Source organism: Schistocerca cancellata, chromosome 4, assembly GCF_023864275.1.
Source record: "Schistocerca cancellata isolate TAMUIC-IGC-003103 chromosome 4, iqSchCanc2.1, whole genome shotgun sequence".
Classification (NCBI taxonomy): Eukaryota; Metazoa; Arthropoda; class Insecta; order Orthoptera; family Acrididae; genus Schistocerca; species Schistocerca cancellata.
This window is the reverse complement of record NC_064629.1, coordinates 539,708,164-539,723,240: the sequence shown is the minus strand read 5'-3', so window position 1 is coordinate 539,723,240 and position 15,077 is coordinate 539,708,164. Positions and strand designations below refer to the sequence as shown.

The 15,077-nt window shown below is 38.6% G+C and overlaps 1 protein-coding gene across 1 annotated transcript in view; it reads left to right on the top strand.

Annotated features, from left to right (window-relative positions):
- The window catches only part of LOC126185121 (protein purity of essence), a 321,301-nt gene that overhangs the window by 288,243 nt on the left and 17,981 nt on the right, over positions 1-15,077 (top strand). The window contains 6 exon segments of the mRNA XM_049927939.1: positions 543-779; positions 1,247-1,479; positions 5,628-5,789; positions 6,856-7,014; positions 7,323-7,647; positions 12,573-12,732. Of these exon segments, the coding sequence (XP_049783896.1) occupies positions 543-779; positions 1,247-1,479; positions 5,628-5,789; positions 6,856-7,014; positions 7,323-7,647; positions 12,573-12,732 (1,276 nt within the window).

The following is a 15,077-nucleotide window of genomic DNA, read 5'->3' as shown; positions in this document are numbered from 1 at the left end:
TCGCATACCACCCCTTGCCCACTTCTGTCATATATTCCCTATTGCTCCCTTCTCCCCTTCCCTCTATATCCACCATTGTGCCCATCCCCCTCTTCTCAACCCTTAACCCTTTTCTCATCCCTACCCCATCTCTCCTTCCCCCCCCCCCCATCTCCTTCCTTCTCTCCCTTCCTCCTTCTCCCTCTCCTCACCCTGTCCCCTCTTCTCTCTCTCCTTCCTACCTACTTCCTCCTTCACTGTCCTCTTACTGTTCACCCACATTATCCCTATTTCCCTACTCTTCTTCTAACCCCCTGGCCCCCCAAAACCCACTGCTTTACAGCTCCTCTTCACTATGTCCTATGGGCCCTCTCCTCTGTTCTACATTCCCCCCTGTCCTACAGCTCCTCTCTCTCCTGTCCTTCTGTCTGTCTCCCCTCCCCTGCTCAAACTTTCCCCACGCCTGTCTTCTCTGCCCCCACTTCTCTCCTAATCTGCCCCACACCCTCATTCCCAACTCGAACTTCTGTTTCAGTTTGTGGATTTTTTTTTGTGTGTTTCAGCTGGCAGTTTCAGCAGAGTGTGTACCAATCATCCATCAGCTCGAACAAATGTCATCAGATGAACATGTAGGTTCCTTGGCTGAAAACTTACTGGAAGCTCTGCGTCAGCATCCAGAAGTGGCTTCCCGCATTGAAGAAGTTCGAGAATATACCCGTGCAGAGAAAAAGCGTCTTGCAATGGCTATGCGGGAGAAACAACTAGGAGCACTTGGAATGAGAAGCAATGAAAAAGGACAGGTTTGAAGCTTATAAATTTAAAACATTAAACAATTTTATGTATTTAAGTGTCACTGGTTTTAACCAGTCCATGAAATTTCTTGGATGAAGTTACGGCATCGGTGGTTGGAAGATCTTTTGTTGAATATGTTTGTAATAGTCTTTTAATATATGAGCTGATTCTAATTTGTTAGACAATTTTTTTGTAAAAAAAAAACATGAGGTGGAATGTTTTATTTTGTTTTTAATGTAGTCATTATATTCATGTAACATGCTTGTTCTAATATAGACTTCATGCAGACAAGTGAACTTTGGAGATAACTGCATTTACATTTGTAATGGCTAGTGACATGATCAGCTGATTTTAGAAATGCTTCCTCGAAAATTTGTATACAAAGTATAGAAAATGTAAGAGAGAAATTTGGAGCAAGTAGATAGAATATAGTATAAATATTTATGAATGGTTCTTTCTTCTGTTTTTCATATAGGTTACATCTAAGAGCCCTCATCTGATGGAGGATCTTGGTGAAGAAACAGGTCTTGTGTGTGTTATATGCCGTGAAGGTTATAAGTTTCAGCCCAAGAAGGTCTTAGGTATTTACACGTTTAGCAAACGATGTAATGTTGAAGAATTTGAACCAAAGCACAGGAGAAGTTTAGGGTATACTACAGTGACTCATTTCAATGTAGTTCATGTCGATTGTCATATGGCAGCAGTTAGGTAAAAAACTTATTATTATTATTATTATTTATTATTAGTGTAGTTATTAGTTGTAATATTAGTGTAGTTATTAGTTGTAATACTATGTAGTAGCACATTCAATAAGTATTTGGTTATACTTAGCTCAAGAGAGAGGACTTTAATTGACCTTATGTCATCACTATTAGTGGAAACACTTTGAAAACATTCAAACTATGAAAATTATTTATGAAAGTGATGAACTGATAATATGCTTAACTTCTCTTTATGCTTTTGTCTTTTCCTTTCATTCTCCTCTCGCCACCACCACCACCACCACCACCACCACCACCACCACTACCACTTCTGCAAGAAAAGTGAAGAATGAATCAGTACTTGATATGTGGCTGTGTAATATAGACTTAAAGTTGTAATAAAAAACGTAGTAGTCTTAGTCAGATCTGTGGAAGTGGGAGAAGTTGGGTGGAGTTTTCATACACTAAGTATTCTAACAATTTATTTCACAAGTAGATACCAGTCCACAATTTTAAGTGTAATGGGCAAGATCTGTGTCATCTGTCCTATGCATTTTGCTTGCACAGGAAGAATAGTCAGAGTTTTGACAGTATACATTTATTCAACATTTTCCCCCTTCCCTTCTTCAGACAAATACATTTGTATTGTCATTGTTGCAGTTCTTGTAATCCATTCAAATGAAATCACATGACAGACAATCAAACCAGCTCTCAACAGCATGTTTTGACACCGTCAGTGTAATCGCAATGATAACTTTTTGCCGCTTCAGGTGTCTCTTCAGCTTAGGAAACTGAAGCTAGTTCAGAGGCACCAGGCCAGGTGAATTGAGGAAGGGGGAGACAGTGGTGAACAGGTTGGAAAAAAAAAATGTGGCTTTGATTTAATTTCACAACTTGGGAAGAATGTGGTGGTGTATTGTCATGCAACAAAAGAATTCCTTTGGTAAAATTGCCAAGGCATTTCATCATAGTTACCCAAATCAGCTGGTTAAGAAAGCTGATGTAATACTCTCTGTTTATATTACGGCCCTTAGCTAGATAGACCACCAACAGAATACTATCTTTGTCCCAGAAAAATGGTACCGTTCGTTTTTTGACAGATTTCTGGGTGTTGAAGTTCTTCAGTCATAAGAACACATTATGCCACCATTACTTTGACTGTTCCTCGATTTGGGGATCATTAATGTAGGACCAGCTGTAATTCTCAGTCTCTAGCCTAGCCAAAAAGTCCATTAAATATCAGATTGGTCCAAAATAACTCGATGCCCCAACATTTGCTGTCTTCTAAATGTTAAAACAGTTTGGCACTCACATCACTGAAAGCTTTCTCATGTCAAAGAAATTGTTAAAAATGAAACCAACCCAACTCCTGGTAGATGTCCAGCATTTTGGGTACCTTTTTAATACATATTCAGTGTTCTTCAAGAATCCACATATGGTCAATAGAGATTGTTGCTTGGTCTATTGCTGATGTGGGCTGCCCACAATGTTGCTCACCTTCTGCAGTGAAATGCACAGGTTGAAACAAGACACTCAAGTTTTGGCATTGCTGTGTGAAGGACACTTCTCTCTAAGTTTTTATGGCTTCTTCGAGTTAGTATTATTTCCTGGCTCTGTCTGGACAAATGAAATCTTCATGGCACTCTGATACTCCGAAGACATATAACTTCCAGAATGAGATTTTCACTCTGCGGCGGAGTGTGCACTGATATGAAACTTCCTGGCAGATTAAAAGTGTGTGGCGGACCGAGACTCGAACTCGGGACCTTTGCCTTTTGCGGGCAAGTGCTCTACCAACTGAGCTACCCAAGCACAACTCTCACCCTGTCCTCACAGCTTTACTTCTGCCAGTACCTCGTCTGGTAGAGCACTTGCCCGCAAAAGGCAAAGGTCCCGAGTTCTAGTCTCGGTCCGGCACACAGTTTTAATCTGCCAGGAAGTTTCGACATATAACTTCCTTGTGCCTCTGCCATCTCATGTTTTACTCAAAATTAAAAATACTGCTAAGAATTGGACATGGAGTATTTGAGTACTTAAATAACACAATTTCATAGTATATCAAAATTATATTTCAGTTAAAACTTCAAGGGAACAAAACAGGAACTTCTTGGCCTCCTTTTGGAATAGCATCAATGATTGTTCATAGACATGTCAATTCGGCATATAGTCTCCTTGGGATACACGTGTGTGTGTGTGTGTGTGTGTGTGTGTGTGTGTGTGTGTGTGTGTGTGTATGTGTGTGTGTGTGTGTGTGTGTGTGTGTGTGTTTTTAGATCCTGTAGTGTATCTCTGCAGGAATTAGGTTATATGTACCGGAACATAATTTAAGATCATTTTGAAAATGCAAAGAAGAATATCTATTACATCCTGTACTAGTCCTTTTCTTATTATAATAGCAATAAGACATCATCACTGTGTGTGATAAATTTTGCAAAAATCTGACTGACACCACATTGCAGATGCCTGTTTTGTGTGGCAGGGCTACACATTGATGTACCAACATATCACACTGTATCCACCAGAGTTCACACTCAGATGTTTTCTTTCGTAGTTATCACAGACTATCTAAAAGGACAAAAAGATTTTAAGTTAAACATCTTCAGTGACATACTTTGCAGCCACATTTCATTGCTGCTTCAGGTCATATTGCCGAAACATATTTCACATTGTGGAATTTGGTCACATTCAAGTTGTAAACTTGGTAAAGGGCCTGTTTTATACAATATTTGTGTTCAGTTTCTTCTTTTGCTTATCCCTTTTCATTGAAGCCGCTTCAAGTAATTTTTGATTGAAACTGGTAAGTACAATTTATTCTTAAAGTTATGTATGAATACGTGCTTTCGCGGCGATAACCGTTGATAAAACATTCTTGGGTTTCAAGCCGCGTCAAGTGGTTCACTGCCCACAAGCTTTCAGCAGAGATCTCCTTTGCCATTGTCAAGTGGATGACTGTCGTGTGATTGTCATTGCCGTGCTTATATATCCACGCCCTTGCTCATGATGTCGCTCGTGACGTTGCTTGTGATGTCATTGGTGCTCGGTACCGCACCATATATGGTAATGTTTTGGTCTCACGACCGCCGGCCCACTTCAACCCCCTAAACACCGGATCCCACGCTGTACTCAGGTGCATTGCAGATGGTGGATTTCAGCTAAGTACAGCATGGGATCCGGTGATGAAGGAGTTGAAACAGGCCCGGCGGTCGCACGTCCAAAACATTACCATATGTGGTGCGGGACCGAGCACCAGTGACGTCACGAGCGACGGCGCAGCTATATAAGCATGGCAGTGACAACTACATGACAGTCATCCAATTGACAATGGCAGAGGGGATCTCTGCCGAAAGCTCGTGGGCAATAAACCACTTGACGCGGCTTGAACCCCAAGAACATTTTATTAATGTTCTTAAAGTTGTCAGTAGTGTCATTTTAAGTGTAATAATGTGCATTTGGTGTCAGAATGTTTGTATTTCATGAGATGATCTCCGTAGATTTCAGTTAGAAAATTATAAATAATGGCCCATTTATTTGTGTACACAGTTTCAACATCTATAGGACATGCCTGCAACCATCAGCATGACTATTAAATCTGGAACTTACGGAAAACTATAAATCTCATAGTAACTGTGTTCACTCTTAACTGGGTTGATGGGGAGTCAAATATAGGTGGGGAGAGCCAATGCCTGCTCTCTGACCTATGTACTGACTTGATTCATATACTGTTACTTCTCTTTAAATTATTTTTCAGCTCTGGCATCAATATTGCTTTCAGTGCCTACATTTTACCATTCTTACATAATTCAGTCAATTTTTTGGATGAAATCACACTCTCTTGACCAAGGGAGAGATGCACTCTTTGTTTACTCCTTTAAACTCCTAACCAACCAACTATAAATGTTACACAGATATATAAAATAACAAAATGGGATTTATATAACAGCATAAAAGAAGTTCATGAGATTTCTCCAGCCCTTCCCTTCTCTACCCCCCTCTCCCTCTCTTCATGCCACCCTCCCTCCCTCCCTGCCTCTCTTCACGCCACACTCCCTCCCTCCCAGTCCCATTTCAGCAGTGTTTCATCAGAAGTTTAGCTACATCAGTGCTTTAACTACCTCCCGTTATCTTCCTCATTGAGTGTTCATTTCAATGTTACAGATTGGCTCGTACTAGAGATGAATGGGATTCAGCTGCTTTGCAGAATGCCAACACAAGATGCAATGGATTGTTACCAGTTTGGGGTCCACATGTCCCAGAATCAGCTTTCGCAAGTTGCCTGGCGCGTCACAATACATATCTTCAGGAAGGCACTGGACACAGGTTAGGTTCTTTGTAACATAAATAAAATGATGCTCATTATGATAAATGTTCTTTCATGTGAACATTTATTGATCCTTGGCTGTAATTTTTCTCATTTAACCACATAACTCTAAGAAAACATTGCAAAAGGATTGTCAGTGCAGGAATTTAGCCAGTGATATAAACAACTTTCTGTTGAATGATGCACAACTACGGTAACTTAAGAATTTTCTTATCCTCCTCAGTGTATATGCATTTAATTCATGTTTGTGCCGTTTTTGTATTACGTATTAAATGAAAATGTGTTTCGGTTTGTTCCACGTCAGTGAGGAACATTTAACTTGGAATCTTTAAAATTAACGTAAGCGTGTCCTTTTTTGTAGTGTTTTTCCTTTTTAAAGTTCTGTGATTGTACTTTTTCATCTCTGAAGATGACAATTTTAAAAAAATGGGTTACATAATAATTTGCGTATTGATTTTAAAAATAAATTCCTTGCCAAAAACAAAAGACACTAAAATAAAACTTATTCAGTTTCAAACTACGATGGGCAAGTAATTGAAGTTGAACACCTGAAGTTTCTGAGATTTGAATTAAACAGGGCATTTTCTTGGGAATTGCGCATTACAGTGTTTCACCAGAAACTGAACATTGTTACTTTTTTTTCTCAAAATAACCTCAGCAGTTATCTAAACAATGAACAAAAGCTTGTCTATAACGCTAATTTTCATTTACTGTAGATTTATGGTGTTAAATTTGTAGGTCCCCACTGAATAACTTCAAATCAAAAACAATTTGTTATAGCAGTTAGTTTTTGAAGTTTTGTTCATTAACTGTGGCTCATTTGGCAACATTTTTGGTTGATGTCTAAAATAAATGTTAATAATAGAACAGAAAGCAGCATACCTGTGACTTTTAATCCTAAACTGGGAAAGTAAAACACATTCCCTTTATTCTTTGTAAGACTTGGAGCTATTAATGTTTCTCATAATTTTTTGTTTTTACTTCTGTGTAATTGGGCTGGAGTGTGTTCATGGATAACTGTGCAGAAATTGATTTTTGGTAACTTTGTTGTATCATTGCCAACAGGGACATAACATACCGATCAACAGTGCACGACTTGAAATTGCTACTTCTGCGCTTTGCCCAGGAGAAGAGTTTTCATGAAGATACAGGTGGTGGTGGTCCACAGTCAAACATGTTTCTTGTGCCATATTTGTTGCATATGGCACTGTATATATTCACTACGTAAGTATTGTTACTGGAACATTGATTTTTCCTTGCCCAACTGATTTGTTGTATGCTTTTCTCTTTGGTCTTCCTCTTAAGTGTGTACTTAAATCATGAGTTTTTAATGATAAATCAATCCACTTTAATCACAATACTGTACTCAGTATTTTGGTACTGTATGTAGTTGGAAAAAAAAATCATGAAAAAGGCAATGCCCCAATGTAAATACTAAACACCTTGTGCATTACTGTGCAATTGAAACTACTCTTTTTGTGTGTGTTTTCAGTGAGTACTTAGTTTCTAAAAATAGTTTTCTGTCTTTATAGAACACGTTCATGGGCACGTGAGGAAGAAGAAATGATTAGTTATCTTTCCAACCCACATGGCTGGATAAAAGACTGTTACATTGCAGAAGGTCCATTATATAAGTGTGTCATGTACTTACTACTTCATTCACCTGCCCGGTGGAAGGAGGATCGCTTCCGTCACCTTAACAGGCTCATAGTTTTGGCTCAAGCTCGTGCAACACAACCCAGTGGTCCAGGGCCAGAAAATCGACTGCTGGATCTGGAAGTCAAAGACTACTCAGTGTACAAACCTTACGTTGTCTTCTTTGGTCTTGTTGATGGCATATACAAATACATTTTGAAGGTTAGTAACAAAACTCACTCTTGTAAGAAATGTTCATATATACGGGGTGAGTCAGGAGGAAAGATACATGCTTTGAAACGCGATAGTATTAGTGATTCTGAATAAAAAACTTTTTATGGACATATGCCCTATTGTGATTGGTTTCAGAGATAGAACACATTTAGTATCACTTTTGTATGACTGTCTTTAATAACTCGAAGATCACACACTCCAACAAAAACGTGTCTCAGTACACAATTAAAGTAAATTAAATTTGCAGCAAAAAAGGTCATATTTATTTTTTGTCTAGGACTAACAGTTTGCGTGAAGAGATCGCGAGAATATTGGAAACCTTGTGTAACGCGTGAGCACTGTAGCTTAAGTACTTTTTGTAGGCCAGTATGGTGTAGTTTTCTGACTTGATAGACCACAAGCACCCTGTACCAAAATGTTGTTCTCAACTTCCTCTATACTACTGTGGTACATTGTAAATAATGACAATGAATAATACAGAAAATAAATAGAAATGTACATTAAAAGTGTTCTATCTCGGAAGCCATTCAGAATAGGGTATATGTCCACATCAAGTTTTTTGTTCAGAATCACTAATGCTGTCACCTTTCAAAACACGTACCTTTCCTTTTTACTCACCCTGTATATGTATGTCTATGTGGGAATGTATGTCTATGTGGAAGGGGGGCGGGGGGGGGGGGGGGAGAGAGAGAGAGAGAGAGAGAGAGAGAGAGAGAGAGAGAGAGAGAGAGATGTGATTTGTGTATTAGTATTCCAGTAAATTCGCAGTGAATAGGTGTAGCTTGAAAGAACAGTGTATGCAGTTAAAAATAAGAATAATAGTAAATAAGATTTTTGGTTGCAGTGTCTTGACCTGCAAAAAACTTGATATATTCCCAGAAATTTTACACTCTATTCCTTTTTGTATGGTTGTATTGTCAATGTACTCTTCCACTGTCATTCGTGCATTTGTATATTAAATTCCATGACCAGTATATTGAGCACCGTCTTTCAAATACTGTACAATACCAGTTCACAGCAGATCTGTAATTCAGACCGCACTTTTGTGAATATCAGGCATATCACCTGCTCATAAAACTATTTTAGGACTGGAACTTTGTTATGAATAACACATACAAGAAAGAGGGGTATAATCACTTCAGAGACATCGAAAAGATGTGCAGAACTATAGACCTATATCTCTAACATCGATCAGTTGTAGAATTTTGGAACACGTATTATGTTCGAGTATAATGACTTTTCTGGAGACTAGAAATCTACCTGTAGGAATTAGCATGGGTTTAGAAAAAGACGGTCGTGTGAAACCCAGCTCACGCTGTTCGTCCACGAGACTCAGAGGGCCATAGACACGGGTTCACAGGTAGATACCGTGTTTCTTGACTTCCGCAAGGCGTTCAATACAGTTCCCCACAGTCGTTTAATGAACAAAGTAAGAGCATATGGACTATCAGACCAATTGTGTGATTGGATTGAAGAGTTCCTCAATGGAGAGAAGTCTTCCGAAGTAAGAGTGATTTCAGGTGTGCCGCGGGGGTGTGTCATAGGACCGTTGCTATTCACAATATACATAAATGACCTTGTGGATGACATCGGAAGTTCACTGAGGCTTTTTGCAGATGATGCTGTGGTGTATTGAGAGGTTGTAACAATGGAAAATTGTACTAAAATGCAGGAGGATCTGCAACGAATTGACGCATGGTGCAGGGAATGGCAATTGAATCTCAATGTAGACAAGTGTAATGTGCTGCAAATACATAGATAGATAGTTCCCTTATCATTTAGCTACAAAGTAGCAGGTCAGCAACTGGAAGCTGTTAATTCCATAAATTATCTGGGAGTACGCATTAGAAGTGATGTAAAATGGAATGATCATATAAACTTGATCGTCGGTAAAGCAGATGCCAGACTGAGATTCATTGGAAGAATCCTAAGGAAATGCAATCCGAAAACAAAGGAAGTAGGTTACAGTACACTTGTTTGCCCACTGCTTGAATACTGCTCAGCAGTGTGGGATCCGTACCAGATAGAGTTGATAGAAGAGATAGAGAAGATCCAACGGAGAGCAGCGTGCTTTGTTACAGGATCATTTAGTAATCGCGAAAGCGTTACGGAGATGATAGATAAACTCCAGTGGAAGACTGCAGGAGAGATGCTCAGTAGCTCGGTACGGGCTTTTGTTAAAGTTTTGAGAACATACCTTCACCGAAGAGTCAAGCAGTATATTGCTCCCTCCTACGTATATCTCGTGAAGAGACCATGAGGATAAAATCAGAGAGATTAGAGCCCACACAGAAGCATACCAACAATCCTTCTTTCCACGAACAATAAGAGACTGGAATAGAAGGGAGAACCAATAGAGGTACTCAGGGTACGCTCCGCCACACACCGTCAGGTGGCTTGCGGAGTATGGATGTAGATGTGGATGTAGATGTGGAGGGAAGCTGTATTTAATGTTGGTAGTTTCAGATCATAAACTACTTGCAGATTTAAGAATCATTAATTGTTTTTTTAGGTGAATAAGATATTTCTCAAGTCCCTAATTAGCTCCTTTATTAGTGAATTCAGACCAGATTAAGTAAGTACACAAGATAACTTTTCTGTTGATACCAGTTGTCTCCATTGTATATGACCACAGTAGTTACAGTTTTATAGACATTCCTTTCCCATAGCATTCGCAGTCCGTATGCATTAGAAAGTCTCTAAATGTAGTTATGAAGCTATCAACACTTCTCGAGATCTATACAACAGTGATTATCAGGCATTCCATTTTTGCGATTTTAAATTTAGTGTCCTATAGTCTGCAAGCCCTTCAACCTATAGCTTTGACATCTGCTGCACACTGATAGTCAGTAAGCAACTGGTTAGCTTGTATTTTCTATTGCAAGTGATGCAGTAGATCACGGATTGTGGGCTACAAATGCCAATTACTGCAGTTTTGAATTATGATGAGTTCATAAGTTTTATGCTGTATCTAAATCTTTATACGTAATTATGAGGCTTCCAAAATGTGTATTAATTATTTTAAGACTATTTTTTGTGTGTTGGATCACATTAGGTTCTGCCAAGCTGTTCAACTGACTCGGCATGGTTTCTTAAATTTGTCGGATTATTAAAATTTTCATGTGTGTTTGGTTTATATTGTTCCACAGTAGTACAGTTATTGGTTGCCTCTCATAGCTCCTATATTTAATTTATTAGCCTTTTTTTCCACATGGTTAATGATGATGCACTCCCCAATTTGTAAGGACCTGTCGGTTGGTTGGTTTTGGGGAAGGGGACCAAACAGCCAGTTCATCGGTGCCATTGGATTAGGGAGGGATGTGGAAGGAAGTCAGCCATGCCCTTTCAAAGGAACCATCCTGACATTTTCCTGAAGCAATTTAGGGAAATAACGGAAAACCAAAATCAGGGTGGCCAGACGCAGGTTTGAACCATTGTCCTCCCAAATGCGTCTCCAGTGTGCTAACCACTGCACCACATCACACAATGGCTTTTTGTATTTAAACTGCTTAGGCTGAACAAGTGCTGCATTAGGAAGATAAGTATGTATGCTTTTAAGATTGTCGTTAGTTTACAGCTTGTTCTCCAGCAAACTGCCATATCAGATCACGTCCATGTGGAATATTTACAATAATGACTTTTGTGCGAATTCACTTCCCGAGGCTTTTTTGTAATGAGCTTATAGCTTAATTGACTGATTTCTTGGAACCTCATTTGAATCTCTGTTATGGCCATTTAGTTGATAAAACACTTACATTGTCTTGCTTGCCAGGCTTCACAAGTTTGGCAAATGGTGCTGCCAACTTGAATGTAGCTTACAACTATAAACCATCTTGAATTTGCACTATGGTTTGTAGATTAGCTTTCACATCAAGAGCTATGAATTCTGTTGCCAATTTTATCTTTTGCTTACTGTATTTCTGGTGTTTGATTTAAAGCATTTGATGTTAGCAACTGTGTTTTGGCAGCACATTACTTTATTGATTAAGTTTGCTTTCAGAGCATATACTTTTAATTTTTTGTAATATGTCTATGTCTATGCAAAGCTTTGTTATTTTGTCTTTGTTTAAGATTTTTGTTTCTAAAACTTTGTTCACGTGCTTCCACAATATACACATCACATGTCCACATACAGTCATCACTTATAAATTTCACACTTCCTTTTTATCAGTTTTTATAGTTACTACACTGAACTCTTGTTAGGACCTTTTTGTCTGTGTTTTTAATTTCACTTTTATCATTGCTGTTTCTTAGTAAAACTTTATCAAGTGTCATTTTGACAACTTAAAATAATACTTTCTTGATAGTTTATTATCTTTTAATATTAAATTTCTCTCTTAAAAATATGTAATTCAGTGTTCCTGCCGTATTAATCAAAACATGCTCTTCTCTGTTAAAAGAGGACCCTACGGATATCAAATTATTTTTTCCCTTATAAAAGAGCTACTGCCCTTCACTTTATCAATACTATTTGTAGATTTATTTTTCAGTCAGATGTTATATTCATCAAGTAAAGCACCATTAAAGTGTTAAAGCACCAGTTCCAGCATGGGGTGGTACACTGGCCCCAAATTGAATCTACCCAGTGGATTAACAATGAAGGTCGGTGTGCTGCTCAGCCTGGCTGTGGTTTTTAGGATGTTTCCTACATACGACTAGGTGCGTGATTCGCACTCTTTCACAAGAATAACACTACATGCAGACAGTTGGGGTGCACACAACCCTTCCCAGGGGGTAACAGTGTGACAACCATGCCAAATCTGTCCATAACTCTGCTGGCCCTGCTCTGATCTGGGACAAAAGCACAAGAAAAGCTGATGTTTTGCAACATGCAAAAAACTAAATACTATTACTTTCATTGTTTTGTATAAAGTTAATGAAATTCAGTGATATTGTGTAATGATGTGTTGCAGAATTTGGCAGTGTCCTATGAGAAACTGTGGCCGTCGACTCTCTCAACATTTTTGCGACATAACGATGAGTTGTTATTGAAGATGTCAGAAAAAATGTTCGCCTTTTACACAGAGGACCTCTTACCATGTGCTTCATTTGAAGAAGCGTTTGATGTGTTAGGTAAGTATGTTTTTTCATTTACTTTTCTTGGTTGCACCTATGAACTTTGTGATGAAAATGCTAAGGTTTTTTTTTTTTTACATTATTTATTCTGATCCTACATCAAATGAAGTAATTCTTCATGAAGAGAAAATGATAATGAAAACTCTCTGTAAAGAAAGTACTTTGTGTGTATCCTTCCTGCAAATGAGGGATACTATTTGAAGTTACAAATATACAATGATATTTATGGACCTCACGGTATTGCAGGCTCTTAATAGTTACTACGTACAAGAAATCAGAGGGCAAGAACAATGAAGGCACTGAACATCTCTGAAGTGCATTAAATAGGGGTCTTTGGGAGAAGACAGGATGTGTGCGCTCCATTTTCATAAATCTTTTGTGTTATTCTTGCTTCATTTTGGATGCTCAGTATGCAAATAAGTATGACCTACATAGCCCAAAACCAACAACATTTTCCACCCTGATATGATTAAGCTGGTCACAGATGCATGTAGGACAATTTAATAGACATCCTTTGTGATGAGGCCGCAGACATGCCATTTACCATGCAAAAGCAGATAGTGCATTGGGCATACAGGCTCTTTTATTCTAGAATTTCTGTCATTCCAAATGGTATCATTCCTTACCACGAAATCAATTTTCTTGTCCTCAGGGGGTTCACGTCTCGACTACATGATTGATGAACAAAAGGGATCCCAAGCCACTGTTCCATTACTAACCTTTGCACACGGGAAGTGTAACTCTGACTGTCCTATGTATTCCTCCCTTTAGAGGGCTAGCTAGTAGTAATGGCTGTGTAAGGGTGTGAGGACCCCAAGGCCACAAGCTGGAGGATGGCCAAATGCCACCAGTCTATTACCATTAACTTGGGGCATGTTTCAGTGACAACCTGTGGGAATGAATGTGTGACTGCCCTGGTTGCAATGAAAGTGCAAACCTCAATTAGAAAAATGAAAAAAAAAATATTTGTCATCAGAATGTTTGTTGATAAGATGGAACACTTTTGAGGCAAAACGATCACTAGTGGGCAACCTCTGGGGAAGCTGACATGGCCCTGCATCGATGGACTCTGTACTCACCAGCTGCTTGTTGGAATATTCCCTTAGAGAAAGTAACAGAACATACCCCATAATACAAAACATGTTTGTTATGATAAAAATGGAGGACCATTTGATAAAGTATTACTGTTACATAAATCCATTAAGGAACTAGGAAATAATGATCTTTTTGTTGAGACAATAGCAGTACAGGAAGTAATAAAGTTAATAAAAATTAAGAAAACTGGAAAGTATGCATTCATAGTTTAGCTGCACTTAACATGTAATTCAAATAAAGGGGTTGCAACGTGCTAAGATATGATGAATATAGACACAATAGAAAGAATGGGAACCAGAAGAGGATCCCTGGCATGCAATGTAAAAAAAGGTTGATGACATGCTGAGTGTCTTAAGCCAGCTTAATTCAAGTAGAAAGATGTAATTCTGGCACCAAGATCAGCATATGCAAATAAACATACAATGCTGCATTTGAGAAAAAAATCCACACTCAGTTCTAAAATTATTCATGCAACTAAAGAGATCAATCACTAGTGGCTAGAACTAGTTTATATCCAAGGACAGTGCAATGATCTTTACTAAAGAAGAGGAAGGTTGCATCAATAAGAGAACCATGGACTACAAATGTATAGTGAAAGCCGTAAGGCTGTGGGGGTATGAACTTAAAGGCACCAGTAACGGAACGACCTACTCATATTGCTCCTCTCTCTCTCTCTCTCTCTCTCTCTCTCTCTCTCTCTCTCTCTCGTTGCAGAGTTATCACGATGATGAAAGGAGGAGATACAGAAATCTATTGGAAAGATGGCACCGATAATTTTAGCAGAACTTACATGGAGAAATTGTAACTTCTTCTGTGGACAAAAATGGTCCATGTCCAAAAGAGAGATATTTTAGGCTCCCTGAATCTCCTGTACCACGGAGTTAAAATTTTTATGGGAATATTGACATAGGAACAATGACATCATTGATGAATGTATGGATGATGGCACCATTGTGTTTATCAGTGACTTAAATCACACACACTACTTGACTATGAGGTGTATCAGTTCATACTTCACCCTTAGTAACATTGTGCAGTGTCCACTTACTCTCTCATAATTACATTTGATAGTGAAATCCTAAAGAAATCTCTGCCATTTATTCTCCTTGTATACATTAACGGACACAGTGTGCTTTGAGACTCTTCCAGCACCTGCCCCAGAGGTTGAGTTTTAGAAGATCTGCTTCAATTATAAGAACTTCATTCTCTAACTGTGGATAAAATAATGGATTTCAGCACTGCATTGG